This window comes from Xiphophorus hellerii, chromosome 8, assembly GCF_003331165.1.
Source record: "Xiphophorus hellerii strain 12219 chromosome 8, Xiphophorus_hellerii-4.1, whole genome shotgun sequence".
Classification (NCBI taxonomy): domain Eukaryota; kingdom Metazoa; phylum Chordata; class Actinopteri; order Cyprinodontiformes; family Poeciliidae; genus Xiphophorus; species Xiphophorus hellerii.
The window spans coordinates 7,291,720-7,310,670 of NC_045679.1; the positions used below are offsets into that span (position 1 = coordinate 7,291,720).

The 18,951-nt window shown below is 37.0% G+C and overlaps 1 protein-coding gene across 3 annotated transcripts in view; it reads left to right on the forward strand.

The window, feature by feature from the left end:
- whrna (whirlin a) overlaps positions 1-18,295 on the forward strand; it is a 141,984-nt gene extending 123,689 nt beyond the window's left edge. For 2 of the 3 annotated variants that reach the window (XM_032570212.1, XM_032570213.1), the window contains 5 exons: positions 6,033-6,107; positions 8,033-8,549; positions 9,687-9,853; positions 12,335-12,457; positions 17,666-18,295. In XM_032570212.1, the coding sequence (XP_032426103.1) occupies positions 6,033-6,107; positions 8,033-8,549; positions 9,687-9,853; positions 12,335-12,457; positions 17,666-17,848 (1,065 nt within the window). In that variant the 3' untranslated portion in view covers positions 17,849-18,295. The remainder of the gene's footprint in view (positions 1-6,032; positions 6,108-8,032; positions 8,550-9,686; positions 9,854-12,334; positions 12,458-17,665) is intronic. The other variant, XM_032570214.1, reaches the window with a different exon arrangement.
- The last annotated feature ends 656 nt before the right edge of the window (positions 18,296-18,951 follow it).

Consider the following 18,951-nt stretch of genomic DNA (forward strand, 5'->3'; position numbering starts at 1 on the left):
CGGTGCAGAGAAAACACTTTTCCTTTTCCTGAGTCGTTCCAACAAGCTCCAGTAAAAACACATTTCTGCTTTTATCCTAATTTTATTCACAGTTTATAAAAGTTGGAGCAACTGGAAAGCTTGAGTTTAAAGGTTACTGGTGCTTTTCTGACAGAGTTGACATAAAACAAATGGATCACCCTCACAAAGCGTTTAATCATTTATACCTTTCAGCCTTCACACCCTTTAAATAGGTCAGTTCGATAATAATTCACCTGCTGCCTCACGTCCCAAAATTATGGGATGCCTCTCAGGAAAAAGCATCATTCAGAGCAGAATCTGGATATTTTCAAGACTTGTGTAACTTCCTGTGACTCTCAGAAGATTTTATTTAAATGAATGATGGCGGCTCATCTCCTGACGTCGATTTTTAAAGCATTTAAGTTTCACAGGCAGCAGCAGAAGTTCCTGGTTGTCGATAACAATAAACCCAAAACAAGACAATAAAATAAATAGAGGAGCAAAATAAATACATAAATTGACTCTGTTCTTTAATGGCCAACACAGTATTTTGTCAGTGGAGAAGCTAAAGCTTTTAGAGAGTCATGTTCACTTTACTAGTATTATTATTGTTAGTGCAATTTTCAGCTACGTTTTTGCATTTAAATATTTCCCTGAAATTTGGCAGCTCTAGACACAGAGCTTTTGTGTTTCTGTTGCTTCTAAAAACGGTTAAAGTGCTTAAAAAAAACAACACCCAAGCCATTTTTGTTATCAGTTAATGTTTTTTGGTGTCTGGAAAATGAGCTGTTCCAAAAACCTTGTAATTGTTGAGTCACATTCAACGGTTACCTAGCAACCCAAGCACTGAGGAGGTTTGCTCAGCTGGATTTACTGCTGTATGTAAGTGCAAATGTTTTGTTTTTGCCTTATCATCCAGAAACCACTTGCTGCATTGCTGTTGGTTGTGCAGAAGGCTCCACGACTGCTTTTCACAGATGTACGGCTCTATTGGCAGACTAAAATCTCACTATCTAGAAATAAATGATTAAAAACATCCAAGGTTGAGCTTGACAAGGCGAGGCTGTTCTCACTTTCTGGTTGCTAGCTCTCGCTCTGGTTAGCTTACGTTCTCTCCTTGCTATCAGAGTGAAACTAGAGTCTTAAGCCCCAAGTTTAAGTCTTCAGTCTTCCCACTACATGTCTATTGTAATTTATTTTGTTTTGTTTTTGCCACCTAAATGCGACTCAAACCTAAATCTAAAAAATGTGTCAGTATCTCTGCTTTCTGCCTCTGAACTCAGCTAACAGGGTTTCGTTGATTTTATTAAACTTTTGTTTAAGCTACAGACAGAGAAGATATCGTAAGCAGAAAGGTTACAGATGTATGGACATTAAAAGAGACTATTACACAAAATTCAGGTTTTGCACATTTATGTATTTCCATTTGAGTCTCTGCTTCCTCTAAAACCAGTCCAAGCAGTAAAAAAACACCTAGCTGTTTTTTGAGTGTCTGGAAAACGAGCCATTTCAAAAGCCTCTACAATGTAGAGTCTACATTGTTGAGTCACATGCAACAGTTACCTAGCAACCATGGCAAAGTCCAGCGCGTTACCTAGCAACTGGAGCTGAGTTCCAGGACATTTGGTCAGGTGGTTTTACTGCTCTTTGCACTGTGTGTTTTGCTGTTGTCTTAGCATCCAGAAACCCCTTGCTGGAATCTTGTTGGTTGTGCAGGAGGCTCCACTTCTGCTTTTCTAAGTTGTACAGTTGTATAAACAGACTAAAATCTCACTATCTAAGAGTGTTTTGTGCAAAAACTGTCATGAACATGATTTGTTTTGCCCACAGACGTATCCTAACCTGTTTAAGGAGACATAATAGGTTACCTTTAGTAAAACCCTGTTTTAATAATCAATCATGAATAATTTATGGAACAAAGCTTACTGAGCTGTTAACAGGAAAAGGAAGATTATTTAAGAGGCGTTCACAAGCATCTAAACATCCACGGTCACAATCAGTTCATGTTTTTCGGGTTTAATTGAGTAATTATTCAGTTTTTCTACATGTTCTGATACAGATGAAGAAGTAAAATGTTAATGTACCAAATTAATTTCAGAGTTAGCGATTTAAATTCATAACCTGCAGTAATGTTGTGTTTCAGGCAGCCTAGACGTGAGAATGCTAATTTCACTCTTTAGAGACTTGACTCGGAAGATATTTGTGAACATTTCTGCAATATTGTTGTTCCACAATTAAATATCACTTTTTAAAATAAGAGTAGAAACCTGCCTTTTGTTGTTTTTAGAGAAAACCTCTGAATATTCAGATGAAAGTGTTTGATTTGGGGGTTTATTCTACCCGGCGACAGTTCAGCTGGTTTTGAACAGCAGCTCTCGGTTTGCTAATGTTCTCATGCATGTTTTGTATTTATTCTGGCTCTTATTTCTTGGAAAGCGTCCACATACGAGCCCAAACAGGAAGTAGTAAATGCATGAATATTTGGTTGGGTGACTGCAGAGATAAGCCGTCGACTGTCTTCAGGTTTATCAGCCGAGCAGCCCGTCTCATTCAGGCAGGTTCAGCCTGTCCTCCTCTGAGGAGCCGCGTTAGCATGCTGGCTATTCTAGAGGCTGTTTATGTGGCTTCTGTTTGTGCCGGTTTGGACCCGTGGGTGATTGGTGCCGCTGCTGCATGAGGCAGATTAGAGAGCTGGGTGGGTCTGCGTTCCTGAGCCACTCACAAAGGCAGGTATCTACATAATCAGGTGCATAGCAATAGATGTTTGTATTGCTGTTACTGTGGGGACATTTTGTTTTTTTATGTTTTTATCCCAAAGCCCAGAACGCAACAAAAACTATTTGGTTTGGTTTGAATGAAACATCTGCAATACTTTTGGAAATGATTAAGAAAGGTCTGGACAATAAATCAATAACAACACACATTGCGATAGATATGTGATCAATATCAATAAATAATACGTATAATAGAAAACTCACTGAACTCCGATCCAGAACCACAGATTTAGGCAGAGGAAAGGCTTTAACCAGCTGGTGGAATCAACAGACTCGCTCGCTCTTTGGTTGCCTAGCAACAGCCTGCTGGGTAAGTAGCAGTTTCAAATTCCGCCAAACTTTGGTTACCTAGCAACGACCTGCTGGGTAACTGACGCAGCAGCAGTTTCAAGTTTCCCCACCGTTCTTCATAACTGCTTAAAAATAAAAACCGACGACGTGAACAGAAAACTGGATAAAACAGGAAATGTCACGGCAACAGTTTGGCAGGATTTTAGATATTCAAAACAAACAAACAATAAACTAATCAATAATTATCTACTGTATATCGACTGATATGAAAAGATTAAATTGTGATATGTTTGCAGTAGTAGGTCTGCCAGGCCAATCGGTGGCGCTGTAGTGACACAAAAACCACCGAACGGTGCCATGTTTGTTTTGTGAGCGTGAGATAAAAAGAGAGAGATGATGGAACCCTGGTTTTAAGTATTATTCAAAAGTTACTTTTATTTTTGAAACTGAAAATCCTTAATGATGAAGAATAATTACACAGTGATATAAATCAATAAATGATTTCTATAAAGCCAGTGAAAACACTAAATTCAGATGTCTTTTATTTTATCAATTTTTTATATATTCATAATTGTAATTTGTATTTACATTTTTTTAATGTATCTATATTTTGTACTTTTTTATTTATTTTTTCATAAATTGTCAGTTTTATTTGATTTTATTTAAATGTTTTTTTGTAATTTACGTTTTTAATTTATTTGTAATTTTAAGGTTATTTTATTTTTAATTTATAATTCTTATTAATTTATTCATATATTTTAGCATAGAAATGTGGTTCTGCTGAAAAGTATTTCCATGTAGCTTTTGTCTTCCACTAAACTTTCCATTCATCTGCCTTAAGACAAACACACTGAGTTATTTTGTTTTCCCATTATTTTGTACAACAGCTCTGTTTTTAAAAGTCCTTTTAATTAATATTATAAATTCCTGAATTACTTAAAGATGATCTGATCTATTGTGGCAGGAAAACAGAATGCTGCAGGAAATGAGCACAACCACCTGAATTTGCTGAATCTTTGTGCATCACCTGCTCACAGCTGCAGGTGCTGCACCGTCATGGCAGCCAGCCCAGGTTTGCTTACAGGGCAGAGACGCATCTCCGCATGCGGAAAGTCGATTGACTGTTGTGATAAATGAACGGGGTGTAAGTGCTCCACATGCTGCAGTGAGGGCTAATCAAGCTGAATGATGGGGCTTTTGTTTTGGTTCAGTAGCAGAGTTAAATGAAGGGCGCCGCTCGCGCTCTGATTTGCCTCCGTTTGCCACGTCAGACGGGTCGGTCCTCCAGATCCAGCTCTGAGCGGAGCTGATGACTCCTTATCGATTTCACAGTGTGTGTTTTTGTTTGTAAAAGAAGACATGGAGGCTCTGAGTGTCTCTCTGAGGGCTGGATGTCTTCTTTGCTTGCACTGCTTCCTGTCTAGCTTGTGAACAAATGTGGAGCAGCCATGAAATCTGGGGTTTGTTTTGGGATTGAAACATCTGCTGCAAACTACGATTATTTCAGTAATCAATTATTCTGACAGTCGATCAATCGGATAAGAAAACCATTCCTTTATGTGTTCATCTGTAGCAAAGGATGCATCTCCACCAAAAAAATACTTCTAACTATGGCTGCAACTAACGATTATTTCACTAATCGATTATTTTGACGATTATTATGATGATTAAGTGATTAATCAGATAAGAAAATGGTCAAATTCTGCAGATTTTTCATTCAGTCACTTAAGGCTATTTTGTTCTGTACTAAGAATACAAAAAATTCAAATAAAAAATCAATGTTATTCTTTGTTTAAACAAGAAAATACATATTTTATTGACTAAAATGCAAAAATATCATTCCTTGAACATTTGATTATCTGTAGCAAAGAATGCATGTCCACCTAAAAAGTACAGATTACAAGTACTACGGCTACAAGTACAGATTATTGTGACGATTCATCGATTATTGTGACGATTCATCGATTATTGTGACGATTCATCGATTATTGTGACGATTAATCGATTATTGTGACGATTAATCGATTATTGTGACGATTAATCGATTATTGTGACGATTAATCGATTGGTTGGATTTTTTTAATGGAAACATTTTTCAGATTTTTCATTCATTTATAATGAATTAGGCCAATTTTGTAGAATATAAAAATATACATAAATCTAAATAAACAAGCAATTACATTCATTTTTCAGACAAGAAAATAAATATTTTATTGCCTAAAATGCAAAAACATAAAATAATTTAGTAATCGATTATTATATATTAATAACATTCCTTTATTACAACCTTGATTATTTGTAGCAAAGGATTAATTTGCACCAGAAAAAATCCTTCAAACTAGCGCTGCAACTAGCAATAATTTTAGTTGCTGATTATTCTATTGCATGTTCTGTTGATTAATTGGATTTTTTTTTAAAGGTCACATTCTGCAGATTGTTCATTCGGCCATGTAAGCCTGTTTTGTAAAATATTAAAAATAGACAAAGAATTTAATTCCTTTTTAAAATAAGAAAAATAAATATTTTATTTTCTAAAATGAAACAGCACAGCATTCCTTTGAACATTTAATAATTTGCAGCAAAGGATTCACCTGCATCTAAATTATACTTATAATATGTGAAAATCTCAGCCCTTTTTCCTGACTTACCAGCAATATAAGGTGAGACTGGAGGTTTTTTTTAATCAGGTGAAGCTAAAAATGAAACTAGAAGTTCTGGGTAAAACATGTTTACATACAAAGAAGGTTTTTCATCTTAAATTCAACATTTGTGGTTTAATTCCTGCTCTGAGCGGGTTCTTCTTTCAGCAAATGGTCTTTTGTAGAGTCTGTTTACTCCCGTTAACGATTAATCGATTACTAAATTGGTTGACGACAATTTCAATAATCGATTAATCGTAATTAGTCATGATTAATCATTTCTGCCTGACTCCTCGGCCTGTGTCTTTCCTCTTCCTCCCGCCTGCAGAACGACAGCGTGGCGGAGAGTAACGAGGCGGATCCTCCGGAGAGCCTGAACACGCTGCTGACCGACATCTCTCTGGTGAGCTCTGCTGGAAGCATCCAGAAAATAAGAGATAAGGCCGACAGGGGAGGGCGAAAGGAGATGGGGAGGTGGTTGAAACATGGCTGCAGGCTCTGAAATCCGAAGTGGAGTGGGAGCCATGTGAGATTTGGAAGAAGAAAAGTGGGAGTGAGTGACACTTGAAGCCTTGTTTCCTCCTGAAAGCAGCTCAGTGAGGTCTGAAAATCCTATTTCATGACTGAAAAACAGCTAATTTCTTCACTGCTCAGGTCACACATCACCATTTTGTATTATTATTTGATTGTTTTTTATCACATATTGTGCATAAACTCGCCTGTTTCTGTGCCCATTCCACTTTTCAGTTTGTGTTTATTCACTCACATTTGGAAAATGCAGGAAATCAGCAGGATCCGTCCAGGTTGGATGCGTCGTCAAGGCGACCGTAACCGTTACCGACGCTGATGGAGCGGTGTAATACAGCTGTGTGAATACAGAATTGTGGTTTATTATGTGTGTTCATCTGCACACCACTGGACAAATTCAGGGTTTATCACTGAAAAACACAAAATATTACCAAGTAATTTTGTCTGGTTTCTGGTACAAATATCTCAGAGCATTTGAAACAAGAGAAAACTGACTTACAAGCAACTTTTCAGCAACTTATAGGAGCTTGTTTTGAGTAAATAATTCCATAATATTGATGAAGTAATCACTGGTCCCATTGGCAGATTATTTCACTTATAATGTCTTGCTATAAGTGGAATAATCTGCCTGTAAAACTGTTAATTTTTCATCAATATTAAGGAATTATTTACTCAAAACAAGCTCCTACATCTTGCAGAAAAGCTACTTGTAAGTCAGTTTTCTCTTAATAAAAATGCTCTGAGATATTTGTACCAGAAACCAGACAAAATTACTTGGTAATATTTTGCAGTGAAGGGATTTAAGAAGTAAAGAAAAAGGCCAGGATCCAGTCAGAACGGGTGACTGAACATCTTTATGGTTCTACAGGGTTTATTATGTCTTTTAACTCAAAAAGTTTTATTACAACACAACTCCAAAAAAGCACAAAAAATTCTCACATTATTCACAGTGAAATGGTTTTCTGGCAATAAGTAAATCTTTTTTAGCATCTGAAGAGCAAATTATTTCAGAAACGTCATAATTGACGGGCTCTGTATCGTTACCCAGCATCCGAAGCAGAGCTCCAGCATGTTTGGTCAGCTGGTTTTACTGCTGTATCCGCTTTACAATGGCTGCTGGAAACAAGTGTTTTGCTGTGGACTTACCATCCAGAAACCACTTAGTTGGTTGTGCAGGAGGCTCCACTTCCGCTACTCAAAGATGTACAGCTGCACAATTACGCATCTGCTTGTAGCAATTCTCAAAACATTGAGTTGGGGGGCGTGGCCAGCAGCAGATTATTTGGATTTAAAGTGACATGATGCCCTAAAAACGCTAAAATGTCATTATCTAAGAATTATTTTGTGCAGGAAAATGTAATGAACATGTTTTGTATAGGCCATAGATCTATCCTGACTCGTTAAAGGAAGCACAATGGGTCACCTTTAAATGCAAGTTTGCAAGTTCTAAAGTCATTATGTTTCCAAATTAAAGGTGTATTTGTGGCAGCTAACCAGTTCCGTAGAATGACTTTCTGTTACATTTTGTTTGATGACTTCTTCCTTGCTGATTCACCTTTCAGCCCACATTACGACTCGTTTCACTGAGGATGACCAGCTTCAGCCAGAAACTTAACACGATTGTTTGGTTTTGCTCTGGTGTTTTGAATAGGCCATACATCTGTTCTAACCTGTAGACGGAAACGTATCAGGTCAGCTTTAATGATCCGGACCTGAGGCGGCGCGCCCGGCGTCGTGTCGATGTGTTTTTGCGTTTTCTCTGTTAGCGACGGTGATGGTGAATATATCGTCTCGCTTCAGGATGACGTTCAGTCCGCCACAGCAGAGTCGCCCCCCTCCTTCAAGCCTCCGCCCCCTCCGGGGTCTCAGAGGCGCCCGGGTAGGCGGGACGCTCTCATCAAGTGCCCGTCCTCCGAATCCTCCCAGTCCGGGTTGTACTTCACAGCCCCGAGCTCTTCTTCTGCGCCAAGACGTGACGCCTCCCAGGATTACGCCGCCATCAAGAAGAAAATGCCCAAGGAGAAAATAACGTCCGCTCAGCTGGCCTCCGTCTCCCAGCACAACATCGGCCCCTTCCCCAGGGTCCAGTCGCCCAACAGAGCCTCCAAACCGGCCGCCCCGTCCCCCTCGCCCCCGCCGCCGCCGCCACTTCCTGCCCCGCCTCCTCCTCCCTTGCTTCCCTCTAAGCCGGTGTCCCTGTCCAAGGCCTCCCTCAGGCCGCCTGCCGCCTCCAAGCAGCAGTTTGTGACGGTGGAGGTCCACAGGCCCAACGCAGAGCCGGACGTCAACGAGGTTCTGCCGCTCCCCCAGGCTAGAGGTAAAACATCCGGGACAGAAATTATCCTGAACTGTTTTTATCATTTTAAAGCTGCAGTATGCAACGCTTATAAAAATATTATTTGTTGAAACTGTCGTTATGAGACAGATGAGAAAAATCAAGCAATCTGATTGGCTAACATAGTTACTAGCTTGGTGCTACACTGCCCCCTATGGGTTTGGCATGCTTAATACAACAACTGGGGGCAGATCGGTGCAAGTTCATATGGATGGGAGCTTTTCTAAAATTGATTCTCTGTGTTCCAGGCCAAAATAACCAGCTAACTTTAGCTTTTTAAGTAGTTTTTTTTAACTTGTTAATAAGTAGAACAGCAAAAAAAAGATCCAAAGCATCAATGGGTGCCACCGCTAGCTAAAAGATTAGTTGCATGTTGATTTAGTGTGCTAAATTAACATGGTATGTAGCAAAAGTTAATACTAAGGACTATTCTAACATGGTATTTAGCAGAAGCTAATACTAAAGTGCTATATAAAGATGGTATTTAGCAGAAGCTAAAGCTAAAGTGCTAAATTCAACCTTGTTGAAATCCAACATGTGTCAGTGAAATAACAACACTAATAACGTTAGCTTGTTATTGCACAACAAATGGACCTTTCATTCATGGCAGTAGCTTTATAGTTGTTGAGCATTGCTAACTGTTGACTAGCCTAATTGACACATTAGGGTTTCGGTCAGAAAACATGAAGTTTAATAAACAACCAAGTAAATTAGCACTTTAGAAGTAATTCAGAAAAATTTACCTGAAAGAAGCTAAGTGCGCTAAACCTTTTCAAAGTTAGCAAAAATGCTAAAGCACTAAAGTGAAAAATTGCAATAACTGGTTTATTTTGCGTTTAATCTATTTTTTAATTAGTTCCAAGAGAAAAATCTAATATAAAATTGAATTTTAAAGATTATCTTATATGCAATAGACAATATGTGGATTTATGTTTACAGCTGTAGCGATAATTCTTTATGCTTTAAATTAAAAAAAACAAATTATTTTTACTTCCAGTCTAATAAGGTTTGAGAAAAATGTCTTCATATAAATATCTAATAAATTCAGTAAATTATTAATTAATTTAATGAAAGAGCGATTATCTGACCTTTAACATGGAGTCATCCTGCTTCCATCAGGCGGCGCCCTGTCCCAGCTGTCCGACAGCGGACAGACCCTCAGCGAGGACAGCGGCGTGGACATCGCCGAGTCGGGACACGTCAGTAAAGACGGTAGCCCCCGATCGTCAGCCGCACGCCCCGCCCGCCACTCCCAGGACGGCGGAGGGGAAAACCCGTCCAAACCGGTGAGATGGCGCTTCAGAACCGGCTGCAGATTAAAAACACGGACAATTATCTGCCTCTGAGAACGTGACGAATGTTTACATGGGTGGTTTTGTGTTTCTGGGACTCGGTTTAACTGCATTTTTACAAATATAGATTTGTTTCAGAAAATAAAAACTGTGAAAGTAAATTTTTTTAGAGATGCACCAATATGAAAATTTTTGCCAATATCGATATCCGATATTAATATTGCTATTAAGCCTGATAACTGATATTTAACAATATTATTTATATTTCCCTGCTGTTTCGACACCTTTGGGGAAAAAACAATCAAAAACAGCTAAAAATAAATATCGGTTGTTCATATCGGCCCAGTTTTATTTATCGGACCGATACCAATATGTTAAAATATAACTAATATCAGCCAATACCGATGTTGATGCCGATATATTGTGCATCCTTAGTTATTTTGTCTAAATGAAACAATTTAATTTAATTTACCTCTGGGATAAATAAAGTGTTTTTTAATTGAATCAAATTCTTCTTGGACGTTATCAGCTTCTGATTATGATTAATTACTTCTTTTTTTTTTGCGGAAAGTAATTTAAAATTATTTGTGAAAAATTCACCCATTTGCATTTCTCACATACTCTGAAGAAAATACAGCTTGGGAAACTGAAACGCTTAGCCGTAATGCTAGCTGACACGCTATTAGCTTGTGTTAGCAAAGCAGCCAATCCCGGAGCTCCATTCATTTTCCTTGCAGCTGATTGGCTGTCTGCCAACGTGTGTGTGGTTTAAATCGGGCCCAGCTGGAAGAAGCTCGATAAATCAACGTGTCTGATGTTTAATCCTTCTCCTGATCCTGAATTTAACCCTAACTGCGATCTCTTCTCTCCTCCCTCTTGTTTGTTCACACATCGTCTCACTTATTTCTTCCTTTATCACTCATTCATCCATTCATTCATTCATGATTCAGCCATCATTTATCCGTTCACTTGCTGTGCTGTAATGTAACCAAACTGAAATCGCTCTCTGCTCCTGGTTGATTGATGTCAGGAATAACAAGTAAGGTTGGGAGTGTTTTATTTATTCCAGACTGGCTGCTTTCTTTTCCCACTGGGGATTACTTCTCAGGGAAATTAAGGATTAAATGGACTGTGTGTAATAAAAAGCTTTTATTGTCCCAAAGAGCAACGCATTTACCTTTCTCTTCATTAAGAGAAGGAAAAGAAGGAAACTGGAAATATTTAGGTCAGGTTTTACACATAAAACTCCTGCTGTGATCACTGGAGAAAAACTGAAACATGTTTTTGGTTTTCTCTTTGTCTCATAAGAAAAAAAATAGAAAATGTGGTGATTGGTATTTATTTATACATTATCAACAGATAAACAACAGCTTGAGGATATGGAAAATGCAAACATGGACTTCGGGGACACATTTAAATGTGACACACGCCCACAGCAATGTCATTTTAAAGCTCACAGCAGTAGCTTACACTGCTGTCTAAAAAGTTAGCTATGCTAACCCTGAAGAACGAACCATAAGCATTAGGTCTGCTAAAGCGCTATACCAACATGGTATTTAGTGGAAGCTAATGCTAAAGCGCTATACCAACGTGGTATTTAGTGAAAGCTAATGCTAAAGCGCTATACCAACATGGTATTTAGTGGAAGCTAATGCTAAAGCGCTATACCAACATGGTATTTAGTGGAAGCTAATGCTAAAGCGCTATACCAACATGGTATTTAGTGAAAGCTAATGCTGAAGCGCTATACCAACATGGTATTTAGTGGAAGCTAATGCTAAAGCGCTATACCAACATGGTATTTAGTGGACGCTAATGCTAAAGCGCTATACCAACATGGTATTTAGTGGACGCTAATGCTAAAGCGCTATACCAACATGGTATTTAGTGGAAGCTAATACTAAAGCGACACACTAACAGGGTTTTTAGCAAAAGCTAAAAGCTGCTTAAGCTCTATCACCAATTCAAATTATATCTGCCCTTAAAGTCTATCATCATCAGGTACTAATTTAGTTTTCACATTCTAATTTAAATGTTCTATAATGCCGTTAGATATTGTTGTGTATAGCTTTTTCTCTACTATCTACATTTTCTGTTGTTTCTGTTTTCATGGTAACTGGGCATTTAAACAGAAATTAACATGTTCTTTGGTGTCGCTTTTGACTGGACCAGAACATTAAACCCCGCTAACGCTAATGCTTTAGATAATTCACTGAAGAAATAAACATTTAAATGAGTCAGAAAAAGTGAGATGAAGTGAAATTCCTGATAATGCTTCTGGCCTTTGACATGTTGAATGTATTCATGAATATATTTATACCACTGAGTTGGTTAAGAAACAAAAGGTCTTGGCCTTTTTAGAAAAACTCATCTTGCTCAAAGAACAAACTGCAAATGCAAAGAAGAAACATTATTTTACTAAATGATGCTCTTAAATATTTAATAAAATCCTCTCCTCTCCGTTTCCTGGCCCAGCCGGGGCTCTTGGAGCCCACCTCCACGCTAGTGAGGGTGCCAAAGAGTGCCAGCACCCTTGGTATCGCCATCGAGGGCGGAGCCAACACTCGCCAGCCGCTGCCGCGCATCGTCACAATCCAGGTGAGTTCAGAAGAACAAAAGGAAAATCCATGACAGATTCAACAACCTAAAAGTTTGACTCAGTGCCTTAAATTTTATTCATAAAAATCTTTAAAAGTCTTAAATTTGAGTTTGTGAAACCAGCAGAAACGCAGGAGTTGAGAATAAACTGAAAATAATACGAGATTAGTCATAGTAACATGAGATTAAACTCAATGTTTTGAGAAAAAAACATAAAATGTCAAGAATAAAGTCATACAATTTTAAGATTGAAGTTGCAATATTATTACGTTATTCTCTTAATTTTTATGTTTATTTTTTAATACTATATTGTAAAACATTATTTATTAAGTGATCCAACAGTTACCACAATGCAAAAAGTGAAACTATGCATTTTTGAATGTCTGACGTTTTAAAGAGGTTGTAGTTTGCTGAGATGCTCCTGTGTACAGGAAATATAAAACGGTTTCCGTCTGCATCTGTTGGTGCGTCTTTCTATTTTCTGTTTCTGTGAGTCAGCAGATCGTTTTCAGGGAACACAGGACCGGCGATTTTAACAGGTCTGAGCATTCAGAGCCGTCGCTCAGCCTCCCACTTCACCGAGACGCTGATTGAAATAAAAAAATGAAGAAGTGAGGTTGGGTCGGCTGATTGCCAAGGGAGGGATAAAAGGTTTGGAAATCAGTGCATTCAGAATCAAATAGGCGACTGGAGAACAGGCTGTAAAAAACCGCTTAAACGTGAGATAATAAGGTGAGGAAGACCAGGGCTGCTGCTCTGGATGTGCAGGTTGGAGGTCATGGTGCTGCTCGTGCTTCTGATAGCAATCAGAAAACAAATCCTCTCTGAAACTTCTTCTTCTTCTGGTCCGCTGCTTCTACCTGAAGCAGAAACCGACGGGAACCGGCTGCTGAATAAATGCAAAACTCAGGAATTACCTAAGGAAAGCAATCATTGGTTTATAAAAAGCTTTTATTTATGTGCCAAGTGAGATGAAAGTTCACGAGGCTCAGCTTTTTGGGAATTAAATTTCTTTGTCACAAATAATGGAGTAAGCCTTTGAATGAAGCCGTTTTACAGGGCAGCATTCCCCATTACTGCCTCGCCGATAAGAACCTCTGCTTAATTCATCGTGTCTCTAAATTTAGAGTCATAAACAACATTTATACCTCAAAAATGGAGCTCTCAGTCACTTCACTGAGAGACTAATAATGAAAAATATGTTCCTCATTACAGTGGATAATAGCAGAGGAAGGAACAAGGAGCTCTTTCTCTACCGCTGAGTGGCGTCTCCACCTGAAACCAAATGAAAGGTCCTGTTATAAAACATTCAGATGTCACAATTAAAGGACAGTTTTTAATTTAAAAACAACTGTAATATAGTTATGATAGACATCTTACATATATTAAAGCCAAAAATGCAACAATTTTTGATAATTTTAGAAGGTTTTTGAACCCGTAATTGCATATTAATCCAGTAAAGCAGAGCAGTGGTGACACCGCTAGTTAAGAAGTTAACTACGCTAACCGTAAAGCGATAATCACAGATATTAGTTTCACAGATATTAAAGCATTACACCAACACAGCGTTTAGCATTTGCTAATTCTAAAGCATTAATTATGAAAATTATTTCTGCTAATCCTAAAGCACTACAGTATTTAGCTAAAGATACTCCCAACGCTTTAATAATGAACATTAGTTCAGCTAATGCTAAACCACTACACCGAAATTATATTTAGCATATGCTAGTTCTAAAGCACTGACTATCAACATTATTTCCGCTAACACTGAAGCACTTTGCAAATACAGTTTTTAGCTAAATGCAAATTATAAGCATTAGTTTTTGCTAGCACTAAAGTGCTACACCAATACAGTATTTAGCAGAAGCTAATTCCAAACGCTAATCATAAACATTAGTTCTGCTAACACTAAACCACTACACTGACACTGTATTTAGCAGATGCTGATTCTAAAGCACTGATTATGAACCTTTGTTTTGCTAAAACTAACACACCATTAGTGCGTTAGTGCTAATGGTGGCTAACAATGTAGCACTAATGCTTCTGCTAAATGCAGAAGCTAATGCTTAAGCACTAATCATAAACATTAGTTCTGCTAGCACTACACCAACACAATATTTAGCAGAAGCTAATTCTAATGCTCTAGTTATGAAAATTTACATACGCTTACACTTAAGCAATACACCAACACGGTATTTAATGGAAGCTAATGCTAAAGCACTAAAGATTGACATTCACTATTTCTTTCATTTAAGGAGCGCTCTCTTCTGGACCCAGTTTGACAAATATTTGTTTCTGCTTATTAGCTTAGATATGTAAATTTATAATTTCATGTATAGATTAATATTTTTTATTTATTACAATTAGAGGAAGAAGTTGAAGTATAGCTGACCTATGTGTTGGCTTAAAATCTTTATTACAGTACTGCTGTTTTTTCTGAAATAATACCAGTAATCTGTCACAGCATGAGTATTATTGTTTGGCTCTCAAAGTGATGGATATAAAGTCATTTATACAAGAGGAACTCTACTTTTATAGCCATATTAATTCCTAAACAAGAAAAAGAAGCCATGCAGATCTAAAATTTGCAGCTGCAATTTGAGAAGTGCCTGCAGAGGGCAGCAGAGTTTCACACAGATTTCTGTAATCAAAAAACTGAATCGCATAAACAAATCTTTTCCACTGATTTGTTTATGCAAACATAAGCAAATCTGTTTAAAATAAAATGTTTAAGCAAAATTACATTTTAAGCATTTTTGTTGTTCAGAATTACTTGATTTGATGTATTATTAGCACTAAATATTTTTCACTCAAGTTTGTAATTATAATATTAGGACGTCTGTGTGAAACTGGTTCAAACTGGATCTGCTTTTTATAATCCGAATGATCTAAAACAAACATCTTCAGTATTTCTCAGAACTTCAGATTATTAAACTCGCTTTGAGTGAAAACAAACAAAAAACACAATTAAGCATCAATTTTTAAGCATCAAAGCTTTGCCCAGACAGTTCAGCAGTGAAAATAAGCACATTGAGAGGTGATACAGCAATTCCCTGGTTTCTGTATTTCCAATCGCTCGTGTCCTCAAGGGCTTTCCTCTCAGCTAGACCAAATCTCCACATCTGAGAGAAAAACTGCTGCAGGTGGCAGCAGTGGTATCTGTCCCTGTATTCTCAATATTCAGGAGGATTTTTGTTGCCTTAAATGGGACCCCTTATGCAAAATCCACCTGAGAAATGTTTCGAGCCAAAAATGTAACGTTATGTTTTGTATAGGCCGTAGATCTGTCATAAACTGCTCAGGGAAGAAAATATGTCACTTTTAAAACCAATCTGAGGATTAAACGGTTCCGTTGTTCGTTTTGGTCCTCATTTCTTCACATATTAGAAATAAATTCTGTCAATTAATAATGAAACAGTCATTCTCTGAAAGCTTTTCTCATTTATGAACAAAATAGTGTTTTGTTTTTATTGAAACATTTATTGTAATTTCAAGATGTTTTCTTAGGTTCTTTTGATGCAGCTTCAGACGTTTATATTTAAAAATAAGAAATTAAAAAATTAAAGACGCACAAAAATTTTACATTAGGAGTAACCAGAATTAAATAACACACTTCCATTAAAAGCTACTTTAATTTATTACAATAACCCATCTATTTATTCGTAAATTAATATTCATTTCACTAAGTGACCTAAAAATGTTTTCCATAAGTCTTATTATTGGTTTAATTAGCATGTTTATTCATAAGCACCTTTGAAATTACATTCTTGTTAGTATTTATGTAAGATATGGAGCCTTTATAATAATTTTGTACCATTAAAACTCATCAACATCCTTTTAATCCATATTTAAATCAGGCATTATGCAAGAATTCAGGAAATAATTGCCAATATTGTACATTTTACCAACAAGAGAAACTAAGAAACCCTTTTTTAATGAATTATGTAAAAAAAAAAAAAAAAGTAAACTAAAGGAATTTGCTTAGATGTAATGAAGGCATGAGAACATTTTCAGAGGAAACTCAGCAGAAGTTTGTAAAATTGTTTAAATCGTTTGATTTTCAGAGATCTGTGATGCAAATTTATCAATAAATATCCTCTAACCATGTGAAGCCTGCTGGTAATTTTGTCCCAAAGATGCTTCTAGTGGAACTATTTTTCTTATTTAGAAATAAATAGACTTATGTGAAATTATTAATTGTTTTGATTTCAGCACATTAAAGGAATATTTTACACTCAGCAGTTATAAATGTCAAATAAATTTTATTTTTCCTCCAAAGGAAACATTTATTGCTTATTTTCACTCCACAGTTGCGCCATGCTTTGTTTTGGTTGGTATCAATATAAAACTCTGATACGATACTGAAATAAAACCGAGGGCTGAAACGATTAATGGATTAAATTATTAATCCAAAAAATAATATATTTTTAAGCTGCAGATGCGTCTTTTACTACAAATTATGTTGTTATTATATTTTAGGTAATACAATTTATATTTTCTTATTCCAAAAAATAATTGATTTGCTTATTTTCATCTTTTAATATATTGGTTATATGGTTAGACTGAAAGACTTATCACAATATAAGCGTTTCGTATCAGTCAATATCAATAATTATTGATTAGTTTTTTGTTTTAAATGTCTGAAATCCTGCCAGGCTGTTTTTGGTTTTTTTATCCAGTTTTCTCTGCATGTCGTCATTTTTTATTTTTAATCAGTTTTGAGGCGCTGAGGGGAAACCTGCACCAGTTACTCAACAGCTGGTTGCTAGGTAACCAGAGTTGGGCGGAACTTTAAACCGCTTCGTACCCAGCAGGTTGTTGCTAGGCAACCGAAGAGGGTGCCAGTTAGTTGATTACACCAACTTAGCTTAGCTTGAATGTTGAATATTCTATCAGATGTATTATCTATCGATATTGATCACATATCGTGATATGTTATTGATTTAAGTGTTTAATTTTTTTTACCCAGTTAATCATCAGATTAATCGATAGAATATTTGTTGACAGGAAGTCAACTTATTTTCAAACAAAAAATGTAAAATTTAATGTCAATGAGGAAGATAATTCGTGTTAATTTAAATTTTTTCTTGTTTTTACTTTTTGTCCGTTTGAAATAAATACATTAAAGCAAATGAATTGTTAGCTGCAGCCCTAAATGTGACCTTGTCTTGTTGCTATGTTGATGTATTTCCTGTGCTTGCGCTGCAGAGGGGCGGCTCGGCCCATAACTGCGGCCAGCTGAAGGTGGGTCAGATCATCCTGGAGGTAAACGGGGTTTCCCTCAGGGGCCGAGAGCACCGGGACGCCGCTCGCCTCATCGCCGAGGCCTTCAAGACCAAAGAGAGGGACCACGTTGACTTCCTGGTGACGGAGTTCAACGTGGCGCTATAGCTGCTAGCAGGCGATGACGATGGTGATGGTGACGGCCAACCTTCTTCACGATCCGACGGCACAAACCGAAACAGAACCACCGACTGATCTCTGAGCCCTTCTCTTTTCTAATCCAACCTTTAACTTGAAAGGCATTATTTCCTCAACGTGTTACCTCTAGCTGTGAGACCCGATGCGCTGCAGCGAGGATTCGTGAATCTTTATCTTTCTGGTTTCTTTCTGTCTGAAACCTGCAGCTCCTCTCTCTGTCTGACGTCTCCTTTATTTATTTAACGTTTATTTCTGCTTCTGTCTGAGAGTGAACTGTACAGCTGAAACCGACGGATGCTTGACTTTACAAGCTCGGGTTTGTACTGTATGTAAAAATGGACATATGTAGATACAGATGGATATATGCTGCACACGTTCAAATGCTCCTATATAAATAAAAACATGTGTAACCTTTGAGTTATCTTTAAACCTTTTGTATGAAGAGCTCAGAAATACAAAGATTTAGACTTAAATTGGTACCAGATAAAAGTCAGTTATCAATAAAAATGGGTTATTTAATAATTTTCTTCCAAATTTAGATAAATGGTTCCTTCCTGTATGACATAAAGCAGGTTAATTACTTTGAGAAAGCAACTCAACATGCCACAATCCACAGAAAATTAAGAGCAGATGAAAAAAATTAACCAATCCCTGCAAGTCTGAGAAGTATGGAAGAAGATTAGGGCCAACAATAAAATATTTAAAAAATGATGTTATTCTGATAATTCTGACTTTAATTTCAAAATGCTGACATTTTCTAAGAATTTGCATTTGAATTTCAGAATTCTAATTTCTTAAAATTTGGACACAAATATCAGAATTCTGAGTTTTTTTCTCAGAAGTTTTAATCTCAAAATGCTTAATTTTTTTATCTACGAATTTGGATTTCATTTTCAGACTTTTTTTTTTCTTCTCAGAATTCAGACATGAATTTCAGAATTATTTTTTTCCTTGGAACTCAAATCTACCAAGTAAATTTGGGATAGGCTCACTGTGGATAAAATACTGGTTCACAAATAAGGATGTTCGGACAAACAAAGCTCAGAGTTGCGACATCTGAAGAGTCTAACATC